Here is a 14,920-nt window from a genome sequence, read left to right on the forward strand (position 1 = left end):
AGGAATCATTAACCTGTTCCATTCCCCGTACATAGGTCACCTGGCAATGAGTCTCTGGTCTGTTCAGTTAAACACAAAACAGCTTGAGTAGAGAAAAGAGGAGCCCTGATCCAGTGGTCTGGATGAGGACCTTTGAAATGCATTAACAGGACAAAGACATTAACAGGGCATTAACAGGAAAAGACATTAACAGGGCATTAACAGGACAAAGACGACAGCCAGTCGCAGAGACCAGCATGCACAGGTTTATTCAGAGCTCTCAGAGGACCAGAGCTCAGTGCTTTGACCCAAACAAGAATGCTGTCCAGCAGGGTTAAGCAAACTCTGCATTCAGAGCTGAAAAAATAATCTGGTATATTCTCAGGCACTCAGTCGTATTCAAGAGGTGCCAGACTGCCACCCCCATCCATCCCACTTGGCATCTCTCAGCTGTTGAATAACATGACTTTAGGACTCAGATCTTCTCTCGCCTGGTCAAAAAATCTTTGTACTGATTAACAAAATCTACCATTACATTAACTGGATAATCTTTGCCCCTCAGAGATCTTTTCCAAGCGACATCAGCTTTTGTCTTTGTGGCGTATGCAGAAGGTGCCTTTATTGTGTACCTCTGTAGAACACCCCACATTTGTATGACGTATAACTAGTTCTTCTGCTTCCTGTTCTCCTACTTCTACTTCTGTGACTACAATAAAACTGTAGTTTTACTCCAGGGCCTCATGCAAAAGTTACAAAAATGTATTCCATTTACGGTGCTCCAAGAATAAAAAGAAACCTTTGTTCAAAACCCCTACACGACATATAGCATTCCGCTAACAATGGCTAACTGAAGAACCGAATGAGGGCAAGCACTTAAACTAGGGTGACCAGATAATCCATGTCAGGGAGGACACTTTCAGCTATTTCGGGTTTTACAAACTACTTTCAAATTGAAAGGCTCCTGTGCTTGCCGAAATAGTTCAGCTTTTCTTGTGCTTTGACTAGTTTGTTTCCTTGACTGAAAGACTCATCCAGCTGTTTCACATTAGTATTAGTGACATATGCATGATTATAGGAGACTGACCAATCAGCACACAGCAAGAACTCAGTGCTCAAGTGAAATCCAGGCCCGTTTAATTGAAATGGTAATTTACAATTCCTGTCCTAGCTCAGAGTGTCCTCCCTGACATGGATTATCTGGTCATCCTAACTTAAACGCAGATAACGAGTGCTACATGAGGGGCAGGTGCAGACCAAAACAATTAATCAAACATTAGGCCTGGGAACAAGACATAGGTGAGGGTTATTCACAAATACTTAAGGGTTCAAACAGTAGAAGATACCAGGAAAATAAGACTTACAAAATTATAGCGCAAGCAGGAATAAACAAAGCTACAAAACAAGAAACCATAACACAAATGCATAACAAACCCAGGATGTACAAAGAAACATAAATGTCAAATTATAAACATAGCTAAAGCTGGCCTATGACTGGCCACTTCCCACAACAAAAGGCAAGTCTGAATAACACAGCCAGCCACTCCGCTCATTCAGCCATGCAGCAACCTAGGGAACAGGAGAACAGTAGGAGCTAAGGGCATGGGATGGCCAGTGACACCTGCTGGCCAAACGGGGAACAGACATAGGACAGGGACTGATCCTGACAGGTATAGGTGACATGAGCAGCCGTCCAGGGCTGCGTCTTGCTGAGGATAGCAAGAGGGCACCCGCACAAAAAAGGAATGGTGACATTTGCATGATCGGGTCTGTATCGCTCCCATGCATATCACGTTAATGGGATCAAAATGTGAGTCAATTAACCTCGTCGTAGTGGGTGCCCTGATTGTAGATTGTGAGCTAGGCAGCTCCCACTCAGAAGTATGAGAGGGGGAGAGGGGGGTGGGGCTCGGCTGAACCCAGCCTGAGGTATGGGGAGCAGGGGAATCTACCAAACAGACCACAATTCACTCGTAGTACTGTCAATATACAACTTTACAGACATATGGTTGTATTTTCCTGGTTTATGTGAAATCCTTAAGAATAAAATAAAGCCAGTCTGCACACCCCCAAGGTGAATTTGTTCAGTTTTGACAGTGTTGGAGGATGGGTAGTGTACTGAAGCTCGAGTGGAAAATTAACACGAATGGATAAGAAAAGGTCTGAGCCATCAGGTGCCCAGTTTAGAAAGAAGGGGAAAGAGGAGGAGAAACATCTAAAAGAGTTAAGAATGTATATGAGTATAATATTATGTATGTCTAGTATAACATTGATTTGTTTTTTAGCCAATCAGGATATAGTGCAATTACCTTATTCTCTTTATTTTTGCTTATTCTAATTGTTTATACTTCATTTTTAAATATACTTTTTTAATATATACTACAATTTGTTTCTATTTGTTCAATGTATTTTTTATATTTATATAGTTTAAAATTTTATCATTACATATTTATTTCACTCCAAATAAGCTAGTGCTTAATGGTGTTCTTTTCATCTTGCTGGGGAGTTGGGGATTGAGACAATTTTTGATTGGGGGGGCCGAAGGGGGGGGTTCGCCTTCAGCCTGATGTACTGTGGCCTCCCTGTGAGGTAGCCTGTGATTCAGGACACCAGGAAAGAGTGAACCCTCATCTCTGTCAGCTTGTCTCTCAGAAGGAGGAACTGGATGGTGGTGAAGGTGCTGGAGAAATCGAAGAACATGATCCTCACAGCATTGCTCCCCTTGTCCAGCAGAGAGTAAGCCCTGTGCAGCAGATAGATGACGGCTTCCTCCATACCCACCTTCTCACTGTAAGCAAACTGCAGAAGGTGGAGTCCATGGAGGGCCTGAGGTCTGAGGAGATGCAGCAGCAGCCATTCCAAAGTCTTCATTGTGTGTGATGTAAGAGCAACTGGCCTGGAGTCGTTCAGTGCACTGGGGTGTGCCTTCTTGGTCACTGGGATAGGGCACGACGTCTTCCGTAGTGTAGGGACCCTCCCCAGCTACAGGCACAGCTTGAAGACTTGTTGGAGGGGGGGGGGGGCTGCAATGTCCGTGATGGCAGCCTGGAGGGGAAGGGAGAGTGTCTGTAGCTCTGGTGGGGGAGGTGAAGGCGTGAGAGGACAGGTTTTAGTAGTGATGGGGGGGGGGGGGGATGGGGACTTGGCATGTTGTACTTCACTTCAGTTGAATTCAATTTTTTTTGTATAGCGCATTATACATTACATACGTCTCAAAGCGCTTTACGTTATCCCTGCCCAAAGCCCCCAGAGAGCAAGCCAGAGGCGACAGAGGCAAGGAGAAATTCTCTAGAAGGAAGAAACATTGGGGGGAGCCCATCATCCAGGGGCCGGCAGTGGAAGCCAGCCTAAAACCACACTGTAGCAGCGGCAGGAGCAGAACTATCTAACCTGTTGAAGAACTGGTCGAACTGGTTTGCTCTTTCCACATCCCCATCTGCCGTGCTACTTCCTCTTGCAGCCTTTGATGTTTTCCTGCCCTCCCAGACCTCCCTTATGCTGCTTTCCTCTGCTCCACCTTTCCTCTCTATGTCCCTTTGCCCCCCCCCCAGCCGGACCCCGAGTTCTCCCTGCCCGTGCTTCAGCTCTGTCTGGTCTCCATTTTTGAATGCCCTCTTTTTCTTGTTAAGGAGGTCCTTGACATCACTGGTAATCCAGGTCTTGTTGTTAAGAAAGCAGAAAACAGGTCTTTATGGGAGTAGCAATGTCGAAACCGAAGTTGAGGTAGTCAGGGGTGCACTGTGTGACCTCCTTGATGACTCCAGTCGGTAGAGTCAAAGCAGTCCTTCAGAGCTTCCTCTACTGCAGGAGACCATTTCCTGAAGGAGTGTGGGGTTATGGGTTGTCTTTGTACACGTGGCTTGTACTGGGACTGGAGGAGAACCCGCTTATGATCAAAATTCCCCAGCGGGGGTTGGGGGTGGTACTGTATGCATGTCTCACTTTAGCAAACATGAGCCTATTGTCCTGTTCTTCTTGGTGCTGTGATCTACATATTCATAAAAAGCAGGGAGGGTCGAGATTAGTGTGACGTGGCTGAAGTCACCTGAGATCACAATGAAGGCCCCCGGGTGTTGTTTTTAGTCTTGTGATAGTCGAGTGGATGACATCACACATGGTGTGGCGGGGAGGAATGTATAAACAAACTACAATGGCGTGCGAGGGAAGGTTTGGGACAAACTTCATAACACATTGATAAGAGAAAAGAAAACAAACTCCTTCAGTGTGCACATGGTCTTAGGTGATTCTCACTAACTGTTTGCATTAGGTGATTTTTTATTTCTTTTTACAAATAAACACTGATTGCATCATTAAAAGTGATACACCTCCGGTCGCAGTGAATCAGTAACTGCAGAGTGGGGCTCCAACTTGGCTGGGTATACAGAGGAAAGGTAACAGCAGACTGCAAGATCCCAGTGCGCCGATTAGTCGAGAGGAACATCTCCTTTCATTGGTCACTGAGGGGGGGAGGGGGGGGGGTCGATCCAAAAATATCAATATCAAGATTATCAACACAGACGACGGACAGTGTGTCTAACCACAGAAAGCTCCACAGCAGATGTCAGGCTCCACCTGGATTTTATAGAACCATCCGGATCTTAGTAGTGAGCTAAACTGAAGACAAAAAATAAAACAACCAGCCAAAAGGAAATCATACTATACTGAATTAGCAAAAGTATGTAGTAAGGATACTTCCATAACAAACCTCAATTATGAGTGAGAATATCCTATATGTTTTACTTTCTGCTCTGTTGTGCATACATAATCAGCCTCATATTTTCTTTTTTTGTTGGACCTGAACGATCTCATTACCTTGATTTTCAGGACAGTAAAAATGCAAACCATTAACATCCATAGAGGCAAAAAGACAATAACCCATTCACAGGATGCATTACAAAACTCATTCATTCTATATTTTCAGTATTAACAGTAATTACACACCATGAACATCTATTGTATTCCAAAAAGTAGACAGCTTGACTCGTCACAACCAAAGACGTTTGAGTTTGGCTAGTAGAGGGTATTAAAGGCAGCCGTGACCCTGCCCATCCATCCAGCAGTGGGTGCTGAGCCAGTGGACCCCGGGGCCTCTGGCTGGCCCCCGCCCCGCGCACCCCTCACTGTTTCAGCTTCCCGGCAAGAGGGCTGGAGGGGTACAGCCAGGAGAAGCGGCCCAGGGTCCAAACCGGGAAGACGTTCCTGTAAGAGGTGTAGCTGATGGCGCAGCTCTTGTTGAAGACCCCAGAGATGTTCTCCTGGAAACCACAGCATAGAGCTTTTTTTTTCTGTGTTTATACAGGTGACATCTCATAGAAATGCTATAAGAATAGATAGGAAACTCACTTGAGGCCAGTCTCCATTGGGGAGCTGTTTATCTATCAGGACTTGAATCCCTCGCTCTATCACCTTGGTATCTGGGTACCTAATAAAAAAGGGTAAAAACAGTGGCCCATTAAGGCAGGGAAGCCAGCCATTTCGGTACAGGAGCATGATTACTTCCTGGTGTTGATCATAGAAAAACAAACCAAAACTGGTGATGCACAAGTTTGGATAAATAATGTTCCTTGTACCCAAATGTATATGTGTACTGCACCACCTGCTGGAGCTCTTTGGGACTGCAAGTAAATCCTAAAGCCACCAGGACAGATAAAGCTTCAGGTGCCCCTTTGTCCATCTGTCGCGAATCACTGGACATTTGATCACTCTTGCTAAAAATAAAATCACAAGCTCTGATCATTCAAGCTAAGCGACGGGTAGCTGCCCTTCACTGCCAAGCTTGCTCTCACCTACAGAGAGCAAGATGGGAGGCAAACAGAGAATCATCCCCACAGGGATCAATAAACTTTTACTGAGAGGTGCCTTGACCTTCCAGGACAGTGACATCATCAGCGGGACTCTACCTGACGGCCAGGAGTCCCAGCAGGGCCCAGCAGGTGCTGTGGATCTGCGAGCACTCGCTCTGCACGTATCGCCGCTGCTCGCACGACTCAAAGTCCTCCCCCCAGCCACCATCCTCCATTTGCCGGGCCAGCAGGAAGTCGCAAGCACTCTGTACCTCAGGACACGCCATCCTGGGGGGGGGGGGGGGGGGGGGGGAATCACGCCACATGTCTGACATTGGCTGGCTGACCTGGCCCTGACCTGGGCTCCCACGGCTCCACCTGCTTACCCACTCTGGAAGACATGGCCCATGCAGGCGAAGGCCTCGAGTCCAAACCAGGTACCGTACGTGAAGCACACTCCCCAGGACCTGTGGCGGGGGGGTTCACAGGCTTCAGTCTGTGAGCAGGTAGCTACACACGTGCATGAAGGTTAAGGGCACATCAAGTCTCATTGAGGTGTTCATAACCTACCCTTCCCATGATCCATCAGGCCTCTGCACCCTCCTGCAGTACTCGAGGCCCTGGTCCAGCGTAGATCTAAGAGGGAGAGCAGATTCAGCACAGCTGGCTGAGATTAACAGGGATGACACCAAACGGGAAGAATCGTTGAACTGTTCAGCTTTGCCAAGTCTCGTCCAGTCACTACACTTCACATTGTGATTAAAAACTTATTTTTATATAAATTTCCTATTCTATAATTCTACGTTCACTACTATCAGACACCAGCATTTCGTCGAGGGTAAGATTCGATTCAGTTTTACATTGTGTTTTTCACAACAGTCACCCCAAGGTGCCTTATGTGGGTGTTATAATATATCACTACACCATTCATACAGAATAATACAAAAAGAAGGGAAGACAAAGACAGAATGAAATGAAAGAAAGTCAGATGACAATGGAGGAGAGGAACCAAAACCCCCCAAGTAGGGAGGAAAAAGGTCGACTAAGGTCGACTGTCTGCCCGACCCTGCCACGTGTGTCCTGTGCTGCCTGGGATTAGCTCCAGATCCTCTGCTCCTCCTGACCAAGACAGAAGGCTGGAAGATGGAAGGGCGCTGACATAGCTACCTGACCTCCTGTGCCCTGTGCTCGGGGAAAGCCTGCTGGAAGTGCTTCAGGGCCTGCATCACAGCCGACGTGCACTCCACGTAGGTGTAGTCGATCATGATGTCACCTGGGGAGCAGGAGCGTCACTGGGACACGACCTGAGATAGAGGCGCCGCACCAATAACCAATACCGAACCCCCCCAGCGGGATGCGGAGACACGCACCAAACACCTCAGAGGGGTTCAATAGCTCCAGGAGCCTCCCTCCACGTTTGGTCTCATAGGTGGCAAATCCACCGTCACTGTTCCTCATGCTCAGGAGCTGGGGGGGGGTCATGAAAGGTCAGGGTCCGATAACTAGAATAGATGGGTAACAGCTGGCCCACACTATACGCTCAGATTCATTACGCTGAAGGCTTAAGCCCTTCCCCCCCCCCCCCCAGCACCACTGCCCCTCACCACATTGACGGCATCGCAGAGGCGCTCACTGGGGACATGACACGTGATGAAGGGACAGCGCTCCTGCAGCAACATCAGCGCCTTGAGCCCCTCGGCGGTGCAGTCGGCCACGATCCAGCCGCAGTCGCGCGTGCTGAACGGGAAGCCGCCCTGGGGGGCGAGGGGGCATGCAGGGGTCACACCATTGGCAGCGAGACCACACACGGACATACAGAACTACGCATGCGCACATACGTCCTAATGCCAAGCTGAATGTTAATGTGATTACAAACACAGCACAGGTATTTTAAATGCTGCACCATAATCAATATTTATTTTGTTATGCTTTGCATATTTTGAGACAATATTTGTGCAATACGAAGTTGAAAGCTGCTAATGTGAATACACAGTACAGATAAGGGACGGTTCATTTTCTAAATGTGCACCTTCATGGATATTTATTTTATTTTGATTTTCTTTTAAGTAAATTTTAGTTTTTTACTAGTAGGTTGCAGCAGTATTGACAGGGACTTTTTATTTATGAAAGGCATACTAATACTTTGTAATACCACTAAGTATAAAAACCACTGTTTAATAAAGAAAAAAAGAAGCAATTAATGTTTTGTTTCTTTTACCCCCAGCTGTACCGAAAACGTACCGAACCGTGACTTCAAAACTGAGGTACGTACCGTGATTTTTGTGTACTGTTACACCCCTAGTGTTTACCTAAAACTGTGGGATTTCTGATGCCCGGAAATATCCTAAGGCTATGACATACACAGGAATGAGACAAAGGACATGCATTGACACACGCACATACATGTACACTTTAGGGTTTATCACAACAGAACAACTGAATAAATGCATGCATAATATTGTGATTTCTATTTATTTAGAATATGCCTTTATCCCAAGTGACATATCCTTTTTGCAAAAGCGGGGTCGGCCGGTTCCTGCAGTAATTAGGGGTTAGGGGCCTTGCTTAGGGGCCCAGCGGTGACATCATTCTGCTGACCATGGCAATATGTACCAAAGCTATATCAAACACTGGCACTAGGGGAGGATGCCTGCAGATCCTGGCCTGCATGAGTGTGGTGTGACCTTTGACCTTGGTGTGGGACATACCTTGTTCATCTGTCTGTAGTATTTTTTGTAGTCAGGCGGGTTTTCTGGTATCTAAGAGAAAGTACATGTTTCAGCTGGTACAGACCAAATACTGCAGTGATGATATGAAGCAAAACCTGAGATGCAACACCAGCCTGTTCAGCATGAACCGACTGCGTGGTGGGACAGGAATGCTGGACGTTCCCCCCCTGGGTCTCACCTGAGTGAAAGCTAGGAACTGATGGGCATGCTGAAGGCACTCTGTAAACTTGGGGCTGTCCTCTGCCCTGGCCTGAAGGAATGACAGAACAGACAGCATGATTTACCATATCGTGGTGGGGGGGGGGGCAAGGAGAGCCACCCCAGCGAGTACGGGGCAGAAGGCTGGACCACACCCTGCAGGGGGAAACCAGAGACCTAGAAAGGAAACCCACACAACTGTAGAATATGCAAACTTACCCGCAATCTTAAAGGGACATTTATGATTAGTGTTTTAACTTCTATTGTTTAATGTTTCATGTTCTGTGTCTTTACACGCATGTCCATTTCACAGTCTTGGAGACAGGCAACTGAGCATTTCACTGCAATGAGTGAGTATGCACCGAGTATAACTGTGTGTGACAAAACTCTGATTGATGGACAACTGCAATGCTTTGTTTTCGTGACTGAATAAAACTTCTGTCTCCCGAATCCAAGCAGTTCAAAATGTGGCAGCAAGGCCTCTAACACGCTCTTGTAGAAGGGCGCACAAAACACCTATATTGTCATCATCCTGTTGATTTTAGGATAATGTTTAAGATCATTGTGATTATCTATTGGGCCCTGAATAGTCAAGCCTCAAAGTATTTAACCGAACTCCTTAAAAATCACGAAACCACTCGATGGGTCAGTTCTCGGGAGAAAGGGCTGTCAGACTACCGGCCACTGAGAATTCCAGGTTGCTGCCCCGAGGTTATGGAATGATAATCTCCTTCAATACATGCAGCTGAGTCTGTTGATTATTTTAAACACAGTCTTAAAACGGTTTTATTTAAACAAGCTTTTGGTCCGATTTTACTTATTATATATTTTATTCTTTATGTACTGTAAGGTTGACTGCTTTGGACTTGTACGCTGCATTGTGACTTTTGTTTGTGAAAAGCACTTTATAAGTTTTACTTACTATTGACTGATTGATTGACTGACTGATTAAAGGTGAAAAAGAGAATTTGAGTTTTGAGTTATCAGTCCTGGGATAAGTGCCCAGACTCCCTCTAATCTGGTGAATAATAGATATGGAAGACGGACAGATGGATTAATGAATCTAAATCCTCTTAGCATGTGACCTCAGATTAACCCAGAGTCCTTCACCTCCAAGAAGGCCTGTGCAGCAAAGGCCGTGTCCCACAGCTGCGATCCGTTGGTTCCCTGTGAGGAAGCAGGCGACACGCAGAATTAGTGCCATTTACACTGACGAGATGTTTGACTTCTGACAGTGAACCAACTGCACAAGAATTCAGCATGAAAACTGACCTGCATCTTCAAACCATCAAGGCCCAACCTGGGACAAAGCACAGGTCTCAGATCAGATTACTGGGCTCAACCACACAGCAAAAATGTGGTTAAGGAGTCTTTGTTAAATACAAACAGACAGGTTTAAGGCAGACTAATTCAGAAATCCATACACTGGCAGCTTTTGACTGACTCACATAAATCCGGACTTAGGTAAAAAATATCCGACATACATAGAGTTTACTGTAGCACTAAAGCACAAAGGCAACACATGCCTGTAAATAAATGTATAGCATAGATGAAGAACCCAGAAAAACTAATGCTCTGTGTTATGCTACAGAGAGACCACTAGAGGGCATTGTGATGCAACGAAGCACCAACCAGAGGTAATCCGGGATACGGGACACATGCTCCTGGAAAGCGGCTGAGCTGGGCCCATCCACGTGCCAGCGCACCAACATGTTGATGGTCTTGGAGATCTAGGAGCACAGCAGGGCCCTGGTGATTCGCGTGCCGGGGTCTAACAACATTCTAACAATGTCTGCGTAACATCTGGGCAACCTGGTCACACGGGTGTAATGTTGTGTGAGAGTTAATACGGCTGCTTCTCACCGGACCGATGCTGATGCACTTTGTGAAGCGGTCGTCGGCCTTGACATGGTCATAGAGCTCCTTCACCGCCTTGGCTCGTAAGGCTGTGCTGTGATGGGCTTCGTACACATTCATGACCACTAGGGGGAGCAAACAGATGTAGGCTTTTAGTACGATGTGGGAGTAGCACAGCTGCTCGTACGGACAACACTCACTGTAAGCAACGGTCAGCAATGTGCTGTGGTGGGTATACAAGTCACATGCGGCCACATTGTTCCGCTGAGCCGGCCAGTTGATTGTCGAATAATCCTGGACGTACAGCTCCTATAACAGAACCAATCAGATTATAAACGACAAGGAAAAACAAAAAGATTCATCCCCTAGTGGAGAGAAAGGGCACTGCACCTGTCTGAGGCTGAGCACCAGAGGGTCCTCTGGAGCAGTGAGTCTCACTGCATAGCAGTAGCTCATGGGCAGGTAAACCTGACGACAGTGACACCACAGAGTGGACGGGTGTGCTGGCATCCAGGTAGGGAAGAGCCTGAGGAGGAAGAGGAAACGAGCCTCTCCACACAGTGTCCCAAAAGCGTGGCCATCAGCGTCAGCCAATTAAATACAAGCAGTGTTGGGAAGGAACTAGTTACATGTAACAGCGTTACGTAATGAAATTACGAGATCAAGAGACAACTTTTAGGTCGAGATCACAAGAATTCTCATGTGATCCTGAGATTAAAAAAATAGTGTACTCTCTGTACTTCGGTTCTTATATGTAGAACATAACATTCATTTTGTTGATTTGTGTCTTTTCACCATGCAGAAATGCCAACTTTTGGCATATTTTCAGACACTGTGGGTCAGCAAAGCATTTGTTTCCAGCTTTATTGCCCAGTTTAAATCATTTGTAAGAAAAGTAATCACATTTAATAAGTTACACTACTTTGACAAAGTAATCGAAACAGTTACATTACTTATTACATTTTTAACAGGGTAACTAGTAATCTGTAACCTATTACATTATAAAAATGTTACTTTCTCAACACTGAATATAAATATGAAATTTAAAGGCCCCAAAAATTATCCGTGCTTTTAGTAGCCGGTCTGTAGCCTGTTCCACATACCACATCTCTGGCAGGAGAGTGTTCATTCCCTCCCAGCTGTACACGTTCATCACGGCCAACCAGAATTTACCCCAGGATGGAATTCCAGCAGCCCCTCCTGAAAAGCACATTGGAAAGAGTTCGGTAGAGAAAGGAGCCCAGCTGGTCCTCAGTCTGAGAATCCCAGAAACCCAACTGCTGACCATTGCTGTGAAGGTTGTTCCTGGCCCGCACCATGTCCGGGTCGTCTGGCCCCAGGCCCAGGATCCTGAGGGTGGTGTAGCTCAGAGCTGTGCCAAACACCGTCGACTTGTCTTCCACGTGGCTGGAAACATACGAGACCAAAGAAAAATGAACAGCCAAGGACAATCACTTCAATTTGCATAGGTACAAGTACACAGGAACTCTTTAGTTTTTGCATATACAGGAGAGAGTGAATCTTGGGGTCTGAGCACAGAGTCAGGCCATTTTCCCATTCTTTTTTTTGGGGGGGGGGGGGGTTAGAAGAGTTAAGGGCCTTGCTCAAGGGCCCAATGTAACTATTCTGCCAAACATGAGATTTGAACTGATGACCTTCTGATGACAGGCACAGGGGTCTAATGTGCTGAGCCACACCACCCTACATGCCCTTTCATATTAAATAATATTGTAACTAGAGCTATAGAAGCCCCAGTATTGTCCTGGTTCTAATCCCAGCTCTCTTAGATATTATCTTTTCACTTTCTTTCCCTCTACCATAGCTTCCTTATCATGCAGTCCCATATTCAGCTACAGGACTCATTCGCTACAATTTTCCATGTTATAGTTTGAACTATTCCTCATCATGCTGACACGCACACGTGTGAGAGGCTGGCGCTGCACTTACAGACCCCATCCCCCGTCCACCAGCTGCACAGAGCGGAGGTACCGCACCATTTCCTTCTTCCATGCCTCTGGGAGACTGATCTTCGCTACATAGCATGTGATCAGCAGGCCTGTCAACAGAGGGAAATGAAAGGGATCACATAGAGGTTTCTTTATTTTATATGGAAACCATGACATGGGTGTTTTGAGTGGGGGTGTACAGACTATCAGGTGTTCAGCACCTGGTAGCAGAAAAAGGGGTCCCCCATAGTCCCCAGCCCAGTGCCCATCCTCAGCCTGTAGGAGGCGGTAGAATTCCATGCCCTTCAGTGCCGCCTCCTTGGCATTTTTTGCAGCAGGGGAATCTGGGACAAACTTGCTCTGTGGCAAGAGACAGAAGTGAACAGGTTTAAACTACAACAGTCTAAAGGAAATCACCTCTGTTAGCATTGTGGTCGCAGTCTCACCGTATCCAAGCCCAAAGAGTGAGCTTCCAGCATAGTCTGCGCCCTATCGGTATGGTCCTGATCCTCCAAGTAACGCCAGACCTGCCTGCCCTCCACATTTGACAGCCTCCAGCGGCTCAGGTCTGTGGCCGGAGCCGTTTTATACGGCCCACCCCGTCTCCGCAGGTACCTGAGCGCAATACGGCGGATTTACCTGTGGTTTACACTCAATGAACACAGATTTATTATAGCCGTTGCATACGCCTGAGCGTGATTTCAGTAAAACGAAACCTCTTAATTTTTAATAAAAAATCATCAACGGGCAGTTGTCAGAGACGTTGTATCCACACAAGATGACAGGTACAGATATCACATCCCATAGGACTGGCGAAATGATTCGTATTTCATTATAGTTCTGACTTAATTTACGACAATGCCAAGTCTTCGATTACTTCTGAATTGTTTTTAAGAGCCTGCCCCAGAGCATGCCTCCCAAAAGCTGCTGTTAGCAACTTAGTTAACATAGTTAGAAACATTTAGTTGCATGGCTCCAACTATATAAGCAGCTACCGTAATTAACAACTACGTTTTTGGGAAACGCACCCCCGATCAGCAAAGAGCACCAGACAGGGTGACAGTAACGGTGTCGTGCAAGATAACTATATTACTTTTTAAGAAATCTGTGGCAATTATACATTTCCCAGAATATGAACTTTTCTGTTGGCACCTCTTGCAGTTTCACACTGTTTACAATTGTAAGGTTGTTTTTTTATTTTACATCAAAACTCGATGTGAAAATACATTATTTAAAATACTCACGTTCCTTCTGTCATCATGAAATCCCTCAAAAACAACTGTGCAATATTTCATTCATTTAAATTTCAGCTCTCCATATCTCAGCGATCGGCCTATTTCCATTGCTGACAGGGAAATGTAGTAGCAAATCCTGAAAGACGACGCAATACACAACGCTTCTTCGTGTTAAAGATGACGACAAATCCCATAATTCCAAGGGTTCCCTTCCGAGCGGCATGTGGCGTGGAGAGACATGAGCCGAGGAGAGACCGTCCAATGACAGATTCGCAGGGCAGGTAAGGAGGCGGGCCGCTTTGGAAACGACTGATTCACCGATTGATCACGAATATTAATTAGATACGGTTTCGGTGTTATGTCTTGGATTTTTTCTAATAACTAAAACAAATAGGAGGAAGTGGCCATTTTAAAGTTGTTGTACTTAAACGATGCTTAGTCGGTATTAAGGGGCTCAAAGTGTGCAAAGAAAAAATCCCCCACACCATTACATCAGCGGTCTGAATTGTTGATACAAGGCAGGACGGATCCATACTTTCATGTTGTTTACGCGAAATTCTGACTCTGCCACAGGGTTGCCAACTCTCATGCATCTGGTGTGACACTCACGCTTTCAGAAGCTTTCAGTCACGCTGACGAAAGAAATCTTACGGTAAATCTTTATTATTCCACTATAGACCTAAAATTAGCTGCATCAAAAGCGGTGGGGTAGTTTGCAAACCCTACAATTGACAAGGTAATAAAACTGTTACCTGTAAATGCGTGTACAGTTATCTGGCCAGCTGACCATAGTTGGCAACCCTACTGCCATCTGAATGTCGCAGCAGAAACTGAGAATCATCTGACCAGGCAATGTTTTTTCCAGCCTTCCATTGTCCAATTTTGGTGAGCTGTTCTTAGCTGAAATTTTAGTCAACGGTTTCTGAAATACTCATATTAGCCTGTCTGGCACCTCCAAATCATGTCATGCTCAAAGTTACTTTAACTTTTCTTCACTATTCTGATGTTTGATGTGAATATGAACTCAATCTCCAATCCCATAGCTAAAGGATTTTATACATTGTGCTCCTGACATATGATTGGCTGATTAGATATTTGCTTCAATGAGTGGCCAGTGAATGTGTGCGTGCATGTACATTATATTTAAAATCAATACATCCTATACTAGTGAAAATCACAGCTAAGCCTAAATTACA

General features: G+C 45.9%; 1 protein-coding gene across 1 annotated transcript; it reads right to left on the bottom strand.

Moving 5' to 3' along the window:
- Window positions 1-4,290: 4,290 nt before the first annotated feature.
- On the bottom strand, window positions 4,291-14,607 carry lss (lanosterol synthase (2,3-oxidosqualene-lanosterol cyclase)). Its single transcript, XM_023814845.2, has 23 exons — window positions 14,477-14,607; window positions 13,734-13,860; window positions 12,936-13,104; window positions 12,711-12,849; window positions 12,491-12,599; window positions 11,829-11,950; window positions 11,647-11,743; window positions 10,934-11,069; window positions 10,744-10,852; window positions 10,550-10,668; window positions 10,319-10,416; window positions 9,959-9,986; window positions 9,797-9,853; window positions 8,667-8,738; window positions 8,468-8,518; window positions 7,364-7,513; window positions 7,130-7,226; window positions 6,927-7,032; window positions 6,330-6,395; window positions 6,146-6,226; window positions 5,877-6,047; window positions 5,320-5,398; window positions 4,291-5,231 (listed from the first exon to the last, which is right to left on the bottom strand). The coding sequence occupies exons 2-23, from the start codon at window positions 13,748-13,750 to the stop codon at window positions 5,094-5,096; spliced, it is 2,211 nt and encodes a 736-aa protein (XP_023670613.1). The 5' UTR covers window positions 13,751-13,860; window positions 14,477-14,607; the 3' UTR covers window positions 4,291-5,093.
- Window positions 14,608-14,920: the final 313 nt, after the last annotated feature.

This window comes from Paramormyrops kingsleyae, chromosome 16 (assembly GCF_048594095.1).
Source record: "Paramormyrops kingsleyae isolate MSU_618 chromosome 16, PKINGS_0.4, whole genome shotgun sequence".
Classification (NCBI taxonomy): domain Eukaryota; kingdom Metazoa; phylum Chordata; class Actinopteri; order Osteoglossiformes; family Mormyridae; genus Paramormyrops; species Paramormyrops kingsleyae.